This window comes from Salmo salar, chromosome ssa17 (genome assembly GCF_905237065.1).
Source record: "Salmo salar chromosome ssa17, Ssal_v3.1, whole genome shotgun sequence".
NCBI lineage: Eukaryota > Metazoa > Chordata > Actinopteri > Salmoniformes > Salmonidae > Salmo > Salmo salar.
This window is the reverse complement of record NC_059458.1, coordinates 53,797,174-53,815,624: the sequence shown is the minus strand read 5'-3', so window position 1 is coordinate 53,815,624 and position 18,451 is coordinate 53,797,174. Positions and strand designations below refer to the sequence as shown.

Below are 18,451 nucleotides of genomic sequence, written 5' to 3'. Positions count from 1 at the left end.
AAAGTTGTTTCAGTGGTGTGAACGAGTCACCTGCGACGCCACCGGTTTGAAAATTATAATTAGGATCATGTGTCCTCAATATCTCACATTGATTTGGCCCCGCAAGCACACACTTATACACTCACTGTTCCATATACACTCACTGTTCCCCAGACGCTGTGCTGTCACCTCATACTCACAATGTGATACACTCACACTGTTCTGCCCATACTACCTGCTAAGCTCTCAGACGGCTCATTTCTCACTAACAACCCTCTCCTGTCAGGCTCACAGCGAAAGCTCTCACCTCTCCCATACCTAAAATAAACTAAAAAAACTCACCCTCATTTAGAGAGAGAGTGTTGCCTGACTCTAGACTCATAGTCTACGGTGGTTTAGTTGAGTTGTCCAGTGACTTCAGTACAATATAATACTGTATGTACACAATACACTACCGTTCAAAAGTTTTGGGTGACTTAGAAATGTCCTTGTTTTCCATGAAAACATACATGAAATGAGTTGCAAAATGAATAGGAAATATAGTCAAGACGTTGACAAGGTTATAAATAAATGACTTTTAATTGAAATAATAATTGTGCCCTTCAAACGTTGCTTTTGTCAAAGAATCCTCCGTTTGCAGCAATCACAGCCTTGCAGACCTTTTCGCATTCTAGTTGTCAATTTGTTGAGGTATTCTAAAGAGATTTCAGTTTGGTGAAGGCCCTTTCCTGTTTCAGCATGACAATGCCCCCGTGCACAAAACGAGGTCCATATAGAAATGGTTTGTCGAGATTGTTGTAGAAGAACTTGACTGGCCTGCACGGAGCCTTGTCCTCAACCCCATCGAACACCTTTGGGATGAATTGGAACGCCGACTGTGAGCCAGGCCTAATCGCCCAACATCAGTGCCTGACCTCACTAATGCTGTTGTGGCTGAATGGGAGGAAATCTCTGCAGAAATGTTCCAATGTCTAGTGGAAAGCCTTCCCAGACGAGTGGAGGCTGTTATCGCAGCAACGGGGGGGACAAACTCCGTATTAATGCTCATGATTTTGGAATGAGATGTACGTCGAGCAGGTGTCCACATACTTTTGGCCATATAGTGTATCAATTCAGTACTAGAGATAACATTGTACATACTTTATTAGCTGATTATGTCCAACAAAATGGTGGCTGTCTCTTCAGTACGTACTTGTACCTTGTACCCAAGGGAAAACCAATCAACATGTGATCACAGTCCAATCACAGAAAAGCAGGCGAAACATCTCCCACACAAATGTTCATTCTGTGGAAATGACTGTGCTCTCTCCACCATTTTCCCTTTGCTTGTACTCATACTGTCTCTTATGATTTTGTTCAATTATCTGTAAGTGTGTGCTCTCAAACCTGGCCATTAGTGTTAATACACTACACAGTGTGAATTTGAAATATTGTTATCACACCGTTGCACAGCCACACACAGACATTTTATAAACCAACCCTTGTGCTCTGTTTCTTTTTGTTGTATAAACAAACAGAACACAATCGAAGGTTGTTCAGCCCTAGACATTGTTTATGAACACCATTGCCATACATTTTTATTCAATATGGGTGTATCATACGCAAAGATTTTACATGCACTATAAAGCATTTACTCATGCTACACCAAGGCATTCTTTGTGTGTTGTGTCTCTGGAATATGTAGGTGGATGCTTGGGATTGTTGGTGGAAATGCATTGTGATTTGCAGAGAAAGGTTGAGTTCAGTAGTTAATGCCAGACGTGTGTTTTTCGCAGGGACCTGATCAAAGTACTGAAGTGGTACGTGGATCGCATCATAGACGCTGAGCACCAAGATCACATTCAGCAGGTCCTCAAGGTGACTGTGTGCTCCTGAACGCACGCACACACACACACACACACACCCTCTTCAGCATGTGTTGAGGATATCTCCGTATCATTCATTAGTCTCTCTTCGCCACCTCTCTCATATTGTTGCTGCATGCAGTTTAAAAAAGTGGAAATACTACACCTTGGGTGTTCAGCATTTCCATAACATGTTACTTTTAATGGCCTAGTAGCACACATAATTGCAGGGACCCACAGCAACGACGCAAATATGTTTTCCCATTATGTTTAATACTAGCGTTATGGTGGATGAGTGATGTTATCAGTGAGTAACTGTGTGTTACTTTATATCCCCCCCAGGCCACTGAGTACATATTTAAGTACATCATCCAGTCCCGCCGTCTCTTCGCCCTCGCCACGGGGGGTCAGAGCGAGGAGGAGTTCCGCTGCTGCGTCCACGAGCTCTTCATGTCCATCCGCTTCTTCCTGTCCCAGGAGAACAAGATCACCAGCCCCGTCACGCAGACACAGGTGTGTCCGTGTGTGTGTGTTTTTGTGACGGTGTGTGTGCGTGTGCACGTGACACTGACACAGTGGCTTGACGCAGTGCAGACATGAAACATGCCCCACATGATTGATAGAGAGCACAGAGGTTATCAACATTGCATCCTGGTCTGCCTTGCTTTATATGCCATGGGCAATAACAGCAGGAGGCAGGCTTCTCTGTGTGCGTGCCTGCGTGTGTGTGTGTGTGCGCGCGTGTTATGTTTCAAGCAATAAGCAGTCCCACTTAATTTAGTTTGATTTGTAAGAAAACATTTTTAATTGAATTTCACGCAGATAATAAGCCCTGGAGATACTTTATAATTCATATTTCATACTTTGTCTTGGGGGGCTGCATAGCACAAAACCAGGCTGAACTGCTCTCCAGGAAGACTAAAACAAAGCTGCTAAACACACCCACAAATAATCTGAATTACACACAGTGTAGCGTGTGTGTCTTCACGTGTCTGCGTGTCTCTGTCTTCAGCTGATGTCTTTGTTTGTACAGACACACGTGGTTGTATGAGGCTGTGTGTGTGTTTATTATACCCCAGAGACCCTCTTGTCCTCCTTCCCCCAAATCCTCGAGATCCTAATCTACAGTAATACATTATATGTGTGTGTGTGTGTGTGTCCCTGCTCTCTCTAATAATCATCTCTCTCCAGTGGGTCTCAGTTGGCCTGTCTCACCCTTGGGCCCTCCATAGATAATGTGTGGGTCTAATTCAAGGTTTCATGCTAAGATATAAGTCACTGGGTTGTGTGTGTGTGTGTTGTGTGTGTGTGTGTGTGTGTTTACTGCACATTTAGCTGTGTAAACTCCCACAGCAGCCCACCCTAATGAACCCAGCTGATAATGACCTGGCCCGTCAGTCTGTCTGTTCACCCTGTTGCGTGAGTGACCATTCACTCTGGCTCTCACTCTCTGCTGGAGATCCTTACCACACACTGCGCTGTTATTTTCACCTTGTGTGGGTTGTTATTATGCCCTGGTGTCATCATGCTGCTCCACCTGTCCTCCCTTCCAGTGCTGCCGGGAAATCATTTTAACTAGACACAGAGGCTCTCTGTCAGAACAGTAACAGTGTGCACCTCTTAGCACAATCCAGTAAATCAAATGATCTATTGTAATCTTGATCTACAACAGAACAGAACAATGGCTATAGGAGAATGCAGGTCAGGCCACTCCTAATCCATGTTAATCTGGCGCCTTCCCCCTCATCCTGTATTACACTGTGCTGCTGTTGATGGCACCTCTGGATTAGGTGTGTTGGAGGCATTAATGAATGGTGCCTACATGGCAAACTATGAAGGCCAGTGGTTTGGGATTGGAGATCAACATAAATGTCAATTCTAGCCCAGTACATTAGTTAGCTAGCAGCTCTCTTTGTGTCAAGGGTGAAATTGTAGTGTAGATAGATGTCTTTGTGACATAATCTATATATATGCACATTTTGACATGACTTGTCCTGCCTCTCTGCAGGGGTGTTTTGAAAACACAGTGTGAGTGGAAGGATAAGTGGAAGGCCCCCCCCAAAAAATATATATACATTTTTGGGTGGTGCATTTCAACACATTTGGGCAGAGAGAAAAATATGCAGTTTTATAATGCTATTCTATACATTTTGTCTTGAGTCTGAGAGAATATTTTGCAGTTTTAAAGATAATTTCCTTCAATTCTACACATTTCGCCATGGGAAGAGAGAAAAAGTTGCTATTTTATAGCTCATCTCATACATTTTGCCATGAGGATGAGATTTATTTAGCAGTTTTACATCTAATTACCTTCAATTCTACACATTTGCCATGGGGCAGGGAATTCGTTTTTTTGTTTGTTTTAAAGCTCTTCTCATGCTACTCCACACATTTTTCTATGAGGCTGAGAGAATATGTTGCGGTTTTAAAATAATTGTCCAGTGAAAATCTCACTTTTAAAAGTTTATATTCTGTTAACTCATACCTAAATAATGTTGTTGACTCATCATATACTTGTATTTGTAGCCAACCACTTCAAAACCCCCACCTCAAACTTGTATCTGAAACAGACCATTTAAAAAAGGCTTGCTTTTTCCTTGTAGAGGATGAGCTGGCCAATCAGCAGTCTACTCGCTTTAATATTTTTAATGACTGGTATATGCCCACACCATTCCAACATAGAAAAGCTGCTTTTTTAAACATACTTAACTATCATTTTCTGGAAGGAAAAATATTTCACTCATATTGTAATTAATTGTAGGTCATATTTCATAGAAACCTGGAAACACTGGACAGTTCATTTTAAAGGTAGACTTTGGGCAAAAATGCTAAAATAATGGCTTTAAACTGTATAACTGCTCAATGCACCATCATACCAGGTCATTTTAATTCTTAAAAACAAATTATGAATAAGATATTTGGCTACAGAAGTGCCATTTCTTATCGATCTCTACAGCTTCCGTTCCAAAACAAAACCTGTGAAATGACATCAACCCATGCTGGAGGAGTTACTGGCTAGCTAAAGTGTCTAGCTTAGCTAACAAACTAGCTATGTCGGTTGCAGCGCTCATGACCAGAATGACACATCGATGGACCACCGAAGGCACACTGCGTTTCTGTTTGAAAAATGAGAAAGAGGAGGAGTTGGACTGTTTTTCGTGCTCAACGTCGGCCGTTAAAGCTAATTTCCTGCAATTCTACACATTTTGCCATAGCATATGAATGTGTCATAAGCAATCTGGTGGGTTATAACACAACACAATGTGGATTAAGTCAAGGGGTAGGAATGCTTTCTGAAGGTACTGTAGGTTAGAGATAAGGGATATCAAGATATAACTTATATTATACTGTAGTGGAATTGTGTTTCTGTACAGGCATAGAATAGACGTTCTGCTGTGTGTGTTGGGGTCCTAGATTGTATCGGTTGAAGCATTGGTTATGATTGGTTTGATTTCTCATGGGCCACATTTACTGAATATACAGTAGCCTATTTGTTACTGTAACTGTTCATCACTTTAGGTAAAAGCCTCCTCTAGATAAGTGTGTTGGGGTCCTACACCTAGACTGTATATGGTTTGAGTAACATTTTCTCATAAGTCACATACAGTATACTGACTATACAGTAGCAAATGTGTTAACCGTAAGTCACTTTAGGTAGAAAGCTATACTACATTCTGCTAGATAGCTACTGTGCCTTGCAAAAGTATTCATCCCCCTTGGCATTTTTCATATTTTGTTGCATTACAACCTGTAATTTAAATAGATTTTTATTTGGATTTAATGTAATGGACATACACATGTCATGACGTTGGCCTCTTTTGGTACAGGGAGGACAGTTGACCCCTCCCGTTTGCACACAATCCACCCTGTGTGTAAAGGGTCGTAAAAACTCTAAAATTCCAGGAAAGTCTCTGGCCACATGGCCCATAGAGAGACACAGGACATTCTTCCAACTCATAGAATTGGAGAGCCAAGCGACATTTTGTGTTCTGGAGAAGGTATGGAAGATTGGTGAAGAATCCAGCTACGAACTGATCCGCTTGGTACAATTTTGTGATACTCAGAAGAGACAATATAGCCATATTACCATAAAACTGTTTATATAATAGACTCAGCTTAAGACTTGCATCGTATGGAATGTATTAATAAGGATAAAGCTTTTGTAAGACATTGAGATGCTATTGTACTGATGTAATGTGATAGAATTGTATTTCTGTAACCAAATCTAACTCAGTCATAGGCACGCCCCAGGGACCCATACAGGACCAGGCGTCATTTGACAAGCTGTTCTATGGGCACTATAAAACACCCCCTGATTTACATTTCCCCAGACCAGGCCTACACTCCGTTGGCTAATAGGTTTTACCTTCCAATTCCTCTACTGAAAGTGAACCATACCACGTGGTTAACTTTTAGACTATCGATACTGACAGAATAAGAACAAGTCTTTGATATTAATTATTAGTCTGCAGCTAAGTAAATTATATCATTGAACGCGAAGACCAACGAAACAACCATTCGATGACGACATTAATGAATGTCGCTTTGAAAGATCCATTCTAACCGAGAGAGAGACTCTCCATCAGAACTACTCTCCAACAAGAATCAGAACGACACACTGAGCGTACATATATATTGATTGCAATTGTTCCCGAATGAGTGAGCCTTCAATTGTCAATTGTTAATATTAATGAACTCTGTGTAACTGCCACAGCTGACCTTTTATGATCCATTGTTCAACAGGCCGACCTGCCTGTTTAGCCCACAAGGGCACATTCCTCTACCAATCCTCTGTGACGATAGTTGCTGTTTGTATGTTTTTCTGTTAATTACTTAGTGTAGTAAATAAATGATTTTAAGACAATTGATGTATGGATGATTTTAGTAAAGACTGGGTTCGTGCAGATACAACAATTTACGACGTTTGGAATGAGACTGGACTAGAGGTAAAATACACCATTGAAACTAGAAGATAATCGGCCTATACTGTAATAGAATATAATATTATAGTACAGGAAAGTTATATTAGGAAAATTATAGCTTTGTAATCTGAATATTCTCCTTGGTGCCCCGATCTCCTAGTTAATTACAATTACAATTAAACGATTAATCAGTTTAATCGCGTGATAATAATTACAGGGAGCTAATTGATAAACATATCTTCCGTTTAATGGTAACCCAAAGACACGACACACAAAATAGTCGAAATTGGTGAAGTGAAATAAAAAAAATTACTTGTTTAAAAAAAAATGCAAACATACGTATGTATTCACCCCCTTTGCTATGAAGCCCCTAAATAAGATCTGTTGCAACCAATTACCATCAGAAGTCACATAATTAGTTAAAGTCCACCTGTGTGCAATCTATCTAAGTGTCACATGATCTGTCACATGATCTCAGTATATACCTGTTCTGAAAGGCCCCAGAGTCTGCAACACCACTAAGCAAGGGGCACCACCAAGCAAGCGGCACCATGAAGATCAAGGAGCTCTCCAAACAGGTTAAGGACAAAGTTGTGGAGAAGTACAGATCAGGGTTGGGTTATAAAAAAAGATCAGAAACTTTGAACATCCCACGGAGCACCATTTAAATCCATTATCAAAAAATGTTAAGAATATGGCACCACGAGAAACCTGCCAAGAGAGGGCCGCCCACCAACACTCACAGACCAGGCAAGGAGGGCATTTATCAGATGCAACAAAGAGACCAAAGATGACCATGAAGGAGCTGCAAAGCTCCACAGCGGAGATTTGAGTATCTGCCCATAGGACCACTTTAAGCCATACACTCCACAGAGCTGGGCTTTATGGAAGAGTGGCCAGAAAAAAATCCATTGCTTAAAGAAAAAAAATAAGCAACCACGTTTGGTGTTCGACAAAAAGGCATGTGGGAGACTCCCCAAACATATGGAAGAAGGTACTCTGGTTAGATGAGACTAAAATTGAGCTTTTTGGCCATCAAGAAAAACGCTATGTCTGGCGCAAAACCATCCCCACAGTGAAGCATGGTGGTGGCAGCATCATGCTGTGGGGATGTTTTTCATCGGCAGGGACTGGGAAACTGGTCAGAATTGAAGGAATGATCGATGGCGCTAAATACAGGGACATTTTTTAGGGAAACCTGTTTCAGTCTTCCAGAAATTTGACACTGGGACAGAGGTTCACCTTCCAGCAGGATAATGACCCAAAGCATACTGCTAAAGCAACACTTGAGTGGTTTAAGGGGAAACATTTACATGTCTTGGAATGGCCTAGTCAAAGCCCAGACCTCAGTCCAATTGAGAATCTGTGGTATGACTTAAAGATTGCTGTACACCAGTGGAGCTCATCCAACTTGAAGGATCTGGAGCAGTTTTGCCTTGAAGAATGGGCAAAAATCCCAGTGGCTAGATGTGCCAAGCTTATAGAGACATACCCCAAGAGACTTGCAGCTGTAATTGCTGCAAAAGGTGGCTCTACAAAGTATTGACTTTGGTGGGTGAATAGTTAATAGTTAGTGTTTTTGTCTTATTTCTTGTTTGTTTCACAATAAAAACTATTTTGCATCTTCAAAGTGGTAGTCATGTTGTGTAAATCAAATGATACAAACCCCCCCAAAATCCATTTTTAATTCCATGTTATAAGGCAACAAAATAGGAATAATGTCAAAGGGGGGTGAATACTTTCGCAAGCCACTGTATATTTATACAGTGTCTGTTTATGTCTGTGTATTCCCAGGCGGTGTTCCTGCGGACGTTCCCTGCGGTGTACGGGGAGCTGCTGAAGATCTTCACGGTGAGGGAGGTGGCAGGCTTCGTCAGGGAGACGCTGGGCAGCCTGCCCGCCACCGCTCACGCTGAGTGCCCCCTTGAAGCCGTCAAGCTACATTGCATCGCCAAGACTGTGGAGAGCCAGCTGTATACCAACACAGGTAGGAATGCGCGCGCACACACACACACACACACACACACACACACACACACACACACACACACACACACACACACACACACACACACAATATTTAATAACTTACACAACGCTCACAAGCAAACATTTGGGGGTTATGTACGCACACACACAAACACACATATCGCACACACATGATTATGCACAATTGCTAGTAATTACATACCTACACAGGCGCACTTGCCAGTTAATTGTAGTTAATGATAATGATATACTCACACAAATAGCCGTGGTAACATTTTATTAGCTGCTTGCTCAGAGGCAAGGCTAGGGGTTAAAATCACACGCAAGAGAGGGATAAAAATAGAAAAACCGGTGTTTGAGCAGAACATAACATGCGAGTATTTTTGTGTCTGTGAGTGTGTGTGTATGTGTGTATTTTCATGTTCAAGTGTGTGTACTTGTGTGTATTCCAGAGTCGAGGTGTATCCTGCTCCCGGTGGTGTTGCGTCTGTTGCAGGCCCACATGCAGGAGCAGAGAGACCTGGTGATGTGTGCCCGTATCCTCACCAGCATGCTCTCTCTCATCAGAAAGTACGACTCTGTCGCCACCGTGAGTACAGCTACAGCAGAACACCGTGGGTAGTGTAGTCTTTTAGGCTGCCACCTCACGGTTAATCATGGACGGACTACAAATTGTGCAAGATTTGAGGTTCTGGGTTAATCGAGATTACCTACCTCACTGTTAATAGCTCAAAAATGGTATTGTTCCCTTGGATATTTGATAACAACAATATGTATTGTGATCTGAACACAGCTTTGTTTGTTTGCGTGGCGTATTAAAACAAACTAGCAAAACCTGCCAGACTGACAATAGACTCCAATAAATCTGGTTCATTGATCAAGTAATGAAGTAAACAGATAGCTAGGTGCCAGAACAAATAAACAATCCAATCCAATTGGAATCCATATAATGAAACATGAAAGTGTGGATGTGGCAGTTTGTCCCTGTGAGTGTGTCAGTCTCGTCCTGACCTTGACATGGTGCTGGCCTGTTTGGCTGAGAAGCAGCAAGTCACACCACACACACACACACACACACACACACACACACACACACACACACACACACACACACACACACACACACACACTCTCTCTCTGACAGACTGGGCTGTGAACATGGCTAAGATGAAGTGACAGCAGGAGCAGCCAGTCTGACACACACACACACACACACACACACACACACACACACACACACACACACACTAATGTGTGTCCAATTTGTTTAAGTATTGGCTAGTGGTCTATCTTTTTGTGTCCCCTATGTTTTCATACTGTCTGTATGGGTAATGTGTGTGTATACTTGCAAACTTCAGCCATGATTATGTACCATATGCACCTGTGTGAAACTTAATGTGAACTTGTGTGTATCCCGAGGAGCCGATGGTTTCTGAGGAGGTGGATCTGATAGTGGACAGTCTGCTGGTTGTCCTGATGAGGACCATCCTTGAGATCACTAACAGGCCACAACCAGCCGGGACCAATATGAGACTGCAGTTCCAGGACATCACGGTGTGTGTGTGTGTGTGTGTGTGTGTGTGTGTGTGTGTGTGTGTCTCTAACTGCTAGTCATTCTAAATATAGCTTGAGGTTTTAAGGTCAATGATTGAAACTGCATTTGTGGTCAAAAAGAGCTGTACTTCTGTCCTGCTCTTAACCACAGCCGAGTTCAGAGAGAACCGTTCTCTTACATTTCCATTTGACATTTTGCCAAATGTCAAACCACCTAAAAAAAAAAGAAAGAAAATAACCACTTTATTTCTCTCCCAGCCTGTTCTGACTGTAGTATTTACAGGTCTTACATGGAGATACATGGTCTTCCATCTCTCTCACTGTTAGATATAGTATATGTGGCCAATATCCCAGATGTTAAAAGCTGTTTCTCTCTCTCTCTCTCTTTTTTTTTCTCTCTTTCTTTTTCTCTTCTCTCTCTTTCTCTCTCTTTTTCTTTTTCTCTTCTTTCTCTCTTTCTCTCTCTTTCTCCTTTTCTCCTCTCTCTCTCTGTTTGTCTCTGTGTCCCTGTCTGTCTCTCTCTCTCTCTCTCTCTCTCTCTCTCTCTCAGGGGGAGTTTGTAGCGTGCCTGCTGGCTCTCCTCAGACAGATGAGTGATAAACATTACCAGCAGCTCCTGCAGGCCTTCACCAGCAAAGATGACCTGAGGGTAAGGCTACACACACACACACACACACACACACACACACACACACACACACACACACACACACACCACTCAGCAGAATCTGACTGTTGACTCAGCTTGTGTGTCATAGTCAGTAGCAGGAGTGTGTGTGTGTGTGTGTGTCCGTAATGAGGAATGGTCATGCCAGGGGTTGAGGAAGAGGTGCGATGGAGAGACAGGAATGCGGAAAGGAAGAAATGGGGTCACTAAGTTCACAGTAATAGGAAGGAATACCATGAACACTATGGATATCATGAATGCACTCCCAATCTGAATACATTACTATAGATTCATAGTTTGGTGATGTGCTGAATGGCAATTGCCGTTTTTTCAGGACTTCCTCTTGCAGATTTTCACCGTTTTCCGCATTCTGATTCGGCCAGAGATGTTCCCGAAAGATTGGACTGTCATGCGGTTGGTCACCAACAAGTAAGACCAGTTGGTGTCACTATGGTGTCCCTCCATAGTTACTCATTATTAGCTGACACCTGTTTTATAGTTTGGTTTATCAACGTAATCTTGTTGTCCACTCTGTCTTTCTTTCTCTCTACCCCCCCGTCCCCCGTCTCAGTGTAATCATAACAACAGTCCTGTACCTCTCTGATGCTCTGAGGAAGAACTTCCTCAATGACAAGTTTGATTACAAGGTAAGAGCTGCTAACATCCTCTTTCTTTCTTTGTTAAAAAAAAAACAATGTGAAAAAAGCATGTAGTGACCTGTTATTGATATGCTATAATGTGGTTTTAATGCGTCTTCCCTAGGTGTGGGACTCGTACTTCTATCTGTCCGTCATCTTCATCAACCAGCCCTGTCTTCAACTGGAGTCCTTCTCTCCGTCCAAGAGGAAGAGGGTACTGGAGAAGTAAGTCTTGTCTCTATGTGCGCGCCACAAACATTCTACATGCACATTCACTAACTTTCTTCACTTTTCACATGCTGGCTTCGGCGCGGTTCTGACCTCGTGCTGTGTGTTATCTCGTTGTACAGGTATGGGGACATGAGGGTGATGATGGGTTGTGAGATCTTCAGCATGTGGCAGAACTTAGGTACAAAACAGTCACATTCTCGTTCTCTTTCTATGTCACTTCATTGGATTCTTGCTCGTCTCGCAAAGGAACGTAGTTGATCTCTCTCCCTCTCCTGCACTCTCTCCTGCTCTTTCCTTCTCTCCCTCCCTTTCTCTCTCCTGCTCTCTCCTTCTCTCCCTCCCTCTCTCTCCAGGTGAGCACAAGTTGAACTTCATCCCGGCGATGATTGGTCCGTTCCTGGAGGTGACCCTGGTTCCCCAGCCTGACCTGAGGAACGTCATGATCCCCATCTTCCATGACATGATGGACTGGGAGCAGAGGAGGAGCGGAAACTTCAAACAGGTAATGGACCGAGCCGTCCATATTTATGCAGTTCATATAGCTCTGGTACTGGACTGACTGGGACCAGCACTAGCACGTCCTGGCGGCACTTTATGGATATTGCAGTTCCACCAGACCGTTACCGACTGTAACCGACGGTGGCATCCGTGTATTGATCTAGATTGATTACGTAATCAATCTGTTCTCTCGTCAGGTGGAGGCCAAGCTGATCGACAAACTGGACGGTCTGATGTCAGAAGGCAAAGGGGACGAGACGTACAGAGAGCTCTTCAACAGCATGTGAGTCAGAGGGAAGGCGCATACGGTCATGCCGTACTGTACCCGGATCAGTTTATCTGTGTGTTGTATTGAGTGAGGTAAGAGGACTCGTGACGGGATGGAGGGATGTATATGGGGTGGGAAAAGGGAAGTGTTTTGGAGTTCTCCAGACAAGCACCTCCTCTCATAACCATAGTCCTTCACGCCTCCTCTCTGAGATCTCCTTGTCCGTGTGATCAGGTTGGTCCCTTCACCTTGCATGCTTTGTGCTGTAGTGCTTGTGTGTGTATGAGTGTTTTGTTTATTGTTGGTCTGTGCAGTGTTCATGCAATTCTCTATCACACTGCAAGCCCATACGTCGCAGTCCCACTTTTTGTCAGACGTCAATTGGGCCGTTTATGAATGTTCCACCAGCTTTCATTGAGACGTATACGCTTCATGAGCTTTATATGGGCGTTATAAGTCGTTTATGTAGCCACTTTATAAACACGCTTCTACATCAGGCTAGAGCTCAGCATAAGGCAACATTCATTTACAGTATGTACAGTCCAACATCCATATGATGTATCACTGCCTATGTCCACCGTCGGTGCAGGTGAGGAACACTGTAAAGCTTAGTGCCACCGCTCTTTCACACGTGTGGTCTGGATACAGCTTATTTCCATGTGTTGGTAAAGTTTTCCCTAACATGGGATGCAGACACTTTATAGCTGTACATAGTCTTTCTGTTTCACTCCGTTTCCTTATCGACCTGACGAACATCACTAACCCTGAACTAACTTGTGTGAGTGTGTGCTGATATTATTAATCTATTAATTTGTTTTGCCATTGCTTTCCCGGAGTAGAATCCCTCTGTTTGGTCCATACCCTAGGTAAGACACTCCGATACTCTACACACAGTGTGTTGTCCTTCTGTTAGGGATGTCCTTTACTGCTGGGAGACGGGACAATGTGATTGACAGCAGGCTGAAGTTTATTTCTCTCCTCTCTTTCTCTTGCTCTCTCTCCCCTCTCTCTCTTTCTCGCTCTCTTCTTTCTTCTATGTCTATTTCTCTCTCTCTCTCATCTCCCTCCTCTCTCTCGCGCGCTCCCTTTCTCTCGCTATTCCAGTCTGTTGAAGAAGATTGAGAGGGAGACATGGAGGGAGAGTGGCATCTCTCTCATCGCCACTGTCACGCGTCTGATGGAGAGACTGCTGGACTACAGGGACTGCATGAAGCTGGGGGAGGTGGATGGGAAGAAGATTGGCTGCACCGTCAGTCTGCTGGTCAGTGACAGTCTCTCTCCGACCTGTGTCCCTTGAACAGATTCAGTCACTGCTCTCCCTTTCACCATAGAAACCCCATTTTATTTGTTGCTAGCCTTTTGTCCCCCTGAACTATTGTGTTAACCTCTCTAGGGTAGGTGGCACCAAATCGTCCCACCTACGTAACAGCCAGTGTAATCCCGTGTCGCGTTATTCAAAAACCTCAAAAATGCAAAAACTTAAATTTTTCAAACATATGACTATTTTACACCATTTTAAAGACAAGACTCTCGTTAATCTAACCACACTGTCCGATTTCAAAAAGGCTTTACAACGAAAGCAAAACATTAGATTATGTCAGCAGAGTACCCAGCCAGAAATAATCAGACACCCATTTTTCAAGCTAGCATATAATGTCACATAAACCCAAACCACAGCTAAAGGCAGCACTAACCTTTGATGATCTTCATCAGATGACAACCCTAGGACATTATGTTATACAATACATGCATCTTTTGTTCAATCAAGTTCATATTTATATCAAAAACCAGCTTTTTACATTAGCATGTGACTAGCATGTGACTAGCATTCCCACCGAACACTGCCGGTGAATTTACTAAATTACTCACGATAAACGTTCACAAAAAGCAGAACAATTATTTTAAGAATTATAGATACAGAACTCCTCTATGCACTCAATATGTCCGATTTTAAAATAGCTTTTCGGTGAAAGCACATTTTGCAATATTCTCAGTAGATAGCCCGGCATCACAGGGCTAGCTATTTAGACACCCAGCAAGTTTAGCACTCACCAAAGTCAGATTTACTATAAGAAAAATGTTATTACCTTTGCTGTCTTCGTCAGAATGCACTCCCAGGACTTCTACTTCAATAACAAATGTTGGTTTGGTTCAAAATAATCCATAGTTATATCCAAACAGCGGCGTTTTGTTCGTGCGTTCAAGACACTATCCGAAAGGGTAAATAAGGGTGACGAGCATGGCGCAATTCGTGACAAAACAATTCTAAATATTCCATTACCGTACTTCGAAGCATGTCAACCGCTGTTTAAAATCAATTTTTATGCCATTTTTCTCATAAAAAAGCGATAATATTCCGACCGGGAATCTGCGTTTAGGTAAACAGACGAAAGAAAATAAAGCATGGGGTCGACTCGGGCACGCGCCTAAGCCCATAGTACTCTGATCGGCCACTTGCCAAAAGCGATAATGTGTTTCAGCCAGAGGCTGCCTCGATATCGTTCAGCTTTTTCCCGGGCTCTGAGAGCCTATGGGAGCCGTAGGAAGTGTCACGTTAGAGCAAAGATCCTCAGTCTTCAATAAAAAGAGCCAAGATGAAACACAACTTGTCAGACAGGCCACTTCCTGCATGGAATCTTCTCAGGTTTTGGCCTGCCATTTGAGTTCTGTTATACTCACAGACACCATTCAAACAGTTTTAGAAACTTTAGGGTGTTTTCTATCCAAAGCCAATAATTATATGCATATTCTAGTTACTGGGCAGGAGTAGTAACCAGATTAAATCCGGTACGTTTTTTACCCGGCCGTGTCAATACTGCCCCCTAGCCCTAACAGGTTAAGAGAGCAGGACCGGTGCTGTTCCTTTCCCAGCGACGATAAAGTTGCTATGATGATCATGCTTTTTAGATCAGGCCTCAACTAGTTCCCAGCCCCCCTCATACAATACAATTCTGTGTTGTCTTTGTTACCATGCCAACCTGTGGGATTTATTTTGTGCGTGGTGTCTTTCAGTCCTGCAGGTTTATCTTATATAACGGACCGAAGCACTAGAGCCTGAAAGCATCAGTTTATGTGGGCAGATAACACTGAGTTCATTACTGCTCAGTGGCTGATAAACATTAGTGCACTTTGCTCTCTCTCAATCTCTCTCTGTCTCTCCATGGTCGCCTGTCTCTAGAATTTCTACAAAACTGAGTTGAACAAGGAGGAGATGTACATCCGCTACATTCACAAGCTGTACGAACTGCACCTGAAAGCACAGAATTACACAGGTACACTGTAAAACATGGCCAGGAAATGAAGCTGTGTGTGTGTGTGTGTGTGTGTGTGTGTGTGTGTGTGTGTGTGTGTGTGTGTGTGTGTGTGTGTGTGTGTGTGTGTGTGTGTGTGTGTGTGTGTGTGTGTGTGTGTTTTAAGTGTGTGGCTGTTCGTGGGCTCAAGGGTTTGGCATAACCATGACTATGTGGTGCTGTGTGTGTGTGTGTTGTGCAGAGGCCTCCTACACTCTTCTGTTGTATGACGAGCTGTTGGAGTGGTCCGAGAGGCCCCTCAGAGAGTTCCTCAACTACCCCATGCAGAGCGAGTGGCAGAGGAAGGACTGCCTCCATCTTACCATTGTACAGAACTTTGACAGGGGGAAGGTGGGATCTCTCTCTCTCTATCTCTATCCCTTTCTGTCACTCTTTGTCATTCTTTATCTCTTGTTCGTTCTTTCCGTCTCTCGTTCTCTCGTTCATTCTCTCTCCCTTGTTCTCTCTTCCCCCCTACTCTCTCTCTATATTAACAATTACCCTGGGACAGTGTCCTAAGAAAAAGCCAATATTATTTGAGTGCTCTGCTCAGCATCTCTCGACACATTGTTACTCTGCTGAATCATTCAATATGTCCTTCCCCATTATTCTTTGCCCAATTTCCCTGTGAATTCATGACCAAAGCCATCTGCTAGCTGTCGCTGCCTTGGGATTAAAACGCAGCAGGAAAGGAAAGCTTTCATTTCATTAGCATGTTGGCTGGGTGCTGCACCTACATTGTGATGGCAGGTCTGCCCTGGCAGTTGGCACGGTTATTGTTAGTACACTACCGCCACCCAGTGGTCAACACTCATTCCGCAGCCAGTCTCCTCTGCAGGCCGTTTGACATGTTTTGTCAGCGTCTCAATATTCTAAAGAGGCTTCCTTTCCTTTAATCCTTATCCTGCTAATGTGAAAGAGATGAAAAGGTGAAAACACATTCCTAATTGAGATGTGACCATTGTTAATGTGATAATGTGTTTGGTTCCTCAGTGTTGGGAAAACGGGATCATTTCTGTGCAGAGAGCTGGCGGACCAGTACGAGTCTTACTACGACTACAGGAACCTCAGCAAGATGAGGGTGAGTTACTTTAGACCTTCTCAGTATCTCTCCACGCTGATCCCTGACCAGTTCTCATTGACATAACCTAATAGTGTTTTGTAATCCAACGTTTTCTGTTAACAGATGATGGAGGCATCGCTGTATGATAAGATCATGGACCAGCAGAGACTGGAGCCAGAGTTCTTCAGGGTCGGCTTCTATGGCAAGAAGTTCCCCTTCTTCCTAAGGGTACCTCTCTTTTCTACCACTGGTCGTTTTGTTAAAGAAAGGATATTTAAGAGGCCATAGAACTGCTCATACAGGGGTTTGCCCTCCAATTTCCATCTCCACTCCTAAGCAAGTTGCTAATTAAGTATATTGTCAATCTGTTAGTTTCCTCAAAAGGACTTTGAACTATGCGTTCATAACCAACGTAACGCAAAAGAAACCTCATGTAAATTGTTAGCGTGTGTTCATTATATTTACAAATAAATCACAAGTCCTATTTTGAAATTACAGAATTAGGGTTGACCTCCAGATACTGTAACTGTTGCAGATACTCTAACTGTCCACTAGATGTCATGCTAACCCCTGTGCTGTCTCGCTTCTGCCTCTGATGCTGTCTATGCCTCGTCTGCAGAATAAGGAGTTTGTGTGCCGTGGCCATGACTATGAGAGGCTGGAGGCCTTCCAGCAGCGCATGCTGAATGAGTTCCCCCACGCCATCGCCATGCAGCACGTCAACCAGCCTGACCAGACCATCTACCAGGCCGAGGCTCAGTGTATCCTTTATTGAGCTGCTGACATAGACTACGTGCATTATACACTAGTTTGTTTTACCATCCTTGTGAGGACCAAACAAGTGATTCCCATTCAAAATCCAATTTTTCCTAACCTTAAACCTAACCCTTTTACACTCGTGGGAATTGGCCTATATGGATAGGGCTAAATTGAAACGTTTCTTACGGAAAGAATATGGAAAACATATATGTATAACCATGGTAGAAATGAAACAGGAACAGTTTAGGGGATTATGGGAAAATGATTAGACTAAAGGTGAGGACACAACAGTTCACCTGACACAAGACTTAATCCAAACTTTACACTGTTGTTTTTATGTGCATTTTATATTTACTGTACTTTTCGTTGCATTTGTTACGAAATCTGAAAATACTCTGGACACATTCAGTAACATGGTAAGAATATTCTTGGAAAATGTGGGGTAGGTGCAAACAAACAAATGACAAGGGTTTGAGTGAGAGGTCAAACTGGTGTCTCCAAGTGGGGACACACCTCCAGTGGACACAGTTCTTAAGTCATGTCAATGCTCATTTATGACTCGTAGTCTTCAACTACAAGGTGATTTTTTTGAGCTCTCCTAGCTGTGCCATTGAGGAACCAGAGCAAGCACACTTGTAGTTGTTTTGATTGGAACACAGGCATGCATCCCCGGGCGTCATTTGAACGCTTGTTCTATTGCCAACATGATTAGCGTCCACAAGGTAATTCAGAGAAGCAGATAGTCATTT

General features: G+C 43.2%; 1 protein-coding gene across 1 annotated transcript in view; it reads left to right on the top strand.

Moving 5' to 3' along the window:
* The window catches only part of LOC106576073 (dedicator of cytokinesis protein 4), a 138,155-nt gene that overhangs the window by 88,403 nt on the left and 31,301 nt on the right, over positions 1-18,451 (top strand). The window contains 20 exon segments of the mRNA XM_014152946.2: positions 1,755-1,836; positions 2,166-2,336; positions 8,540-8,732; positions 9,187-9,323; positions 10,154-10,288; positions 10,839-10,937; positions 11,290-11,384; positions 11,527-11,602; positions 11,718-11,818; positions 11,944-12,002; positions 12,178-12,326; positions 12,520-12,605; positions 13,430-13,456; positions 13,695-13,851; positions 15,769-15,862; positions 16,083-16,231; positions 16,874-16,894; positions 16,896-16,961; positions 17,067-17,171; positions 17,563-17,704. Coding sequence (XP_014008421.1) covers positions 1,755-1,836; positions 2,166-2,336; positions 8,540-8,732; positions 9,187-9,323; positions 10,154-10,288; positions 10,839-10,937; positions 11,290-11,384; positions 11,527-11,602; positions 11,718-11,818; positions 11,944-12,002; positions 12,178-12,326; positions 12,520-12,605; positions 13,430-13,456; positions 13,695-13,851; positions 15,769-15,862; positions 16,083-16,231; positions 16,874-16,894; positions 16,896-16,961; positions 17,067-17,171; positions 17,563-17,704 — 2,144 coding nt within the window.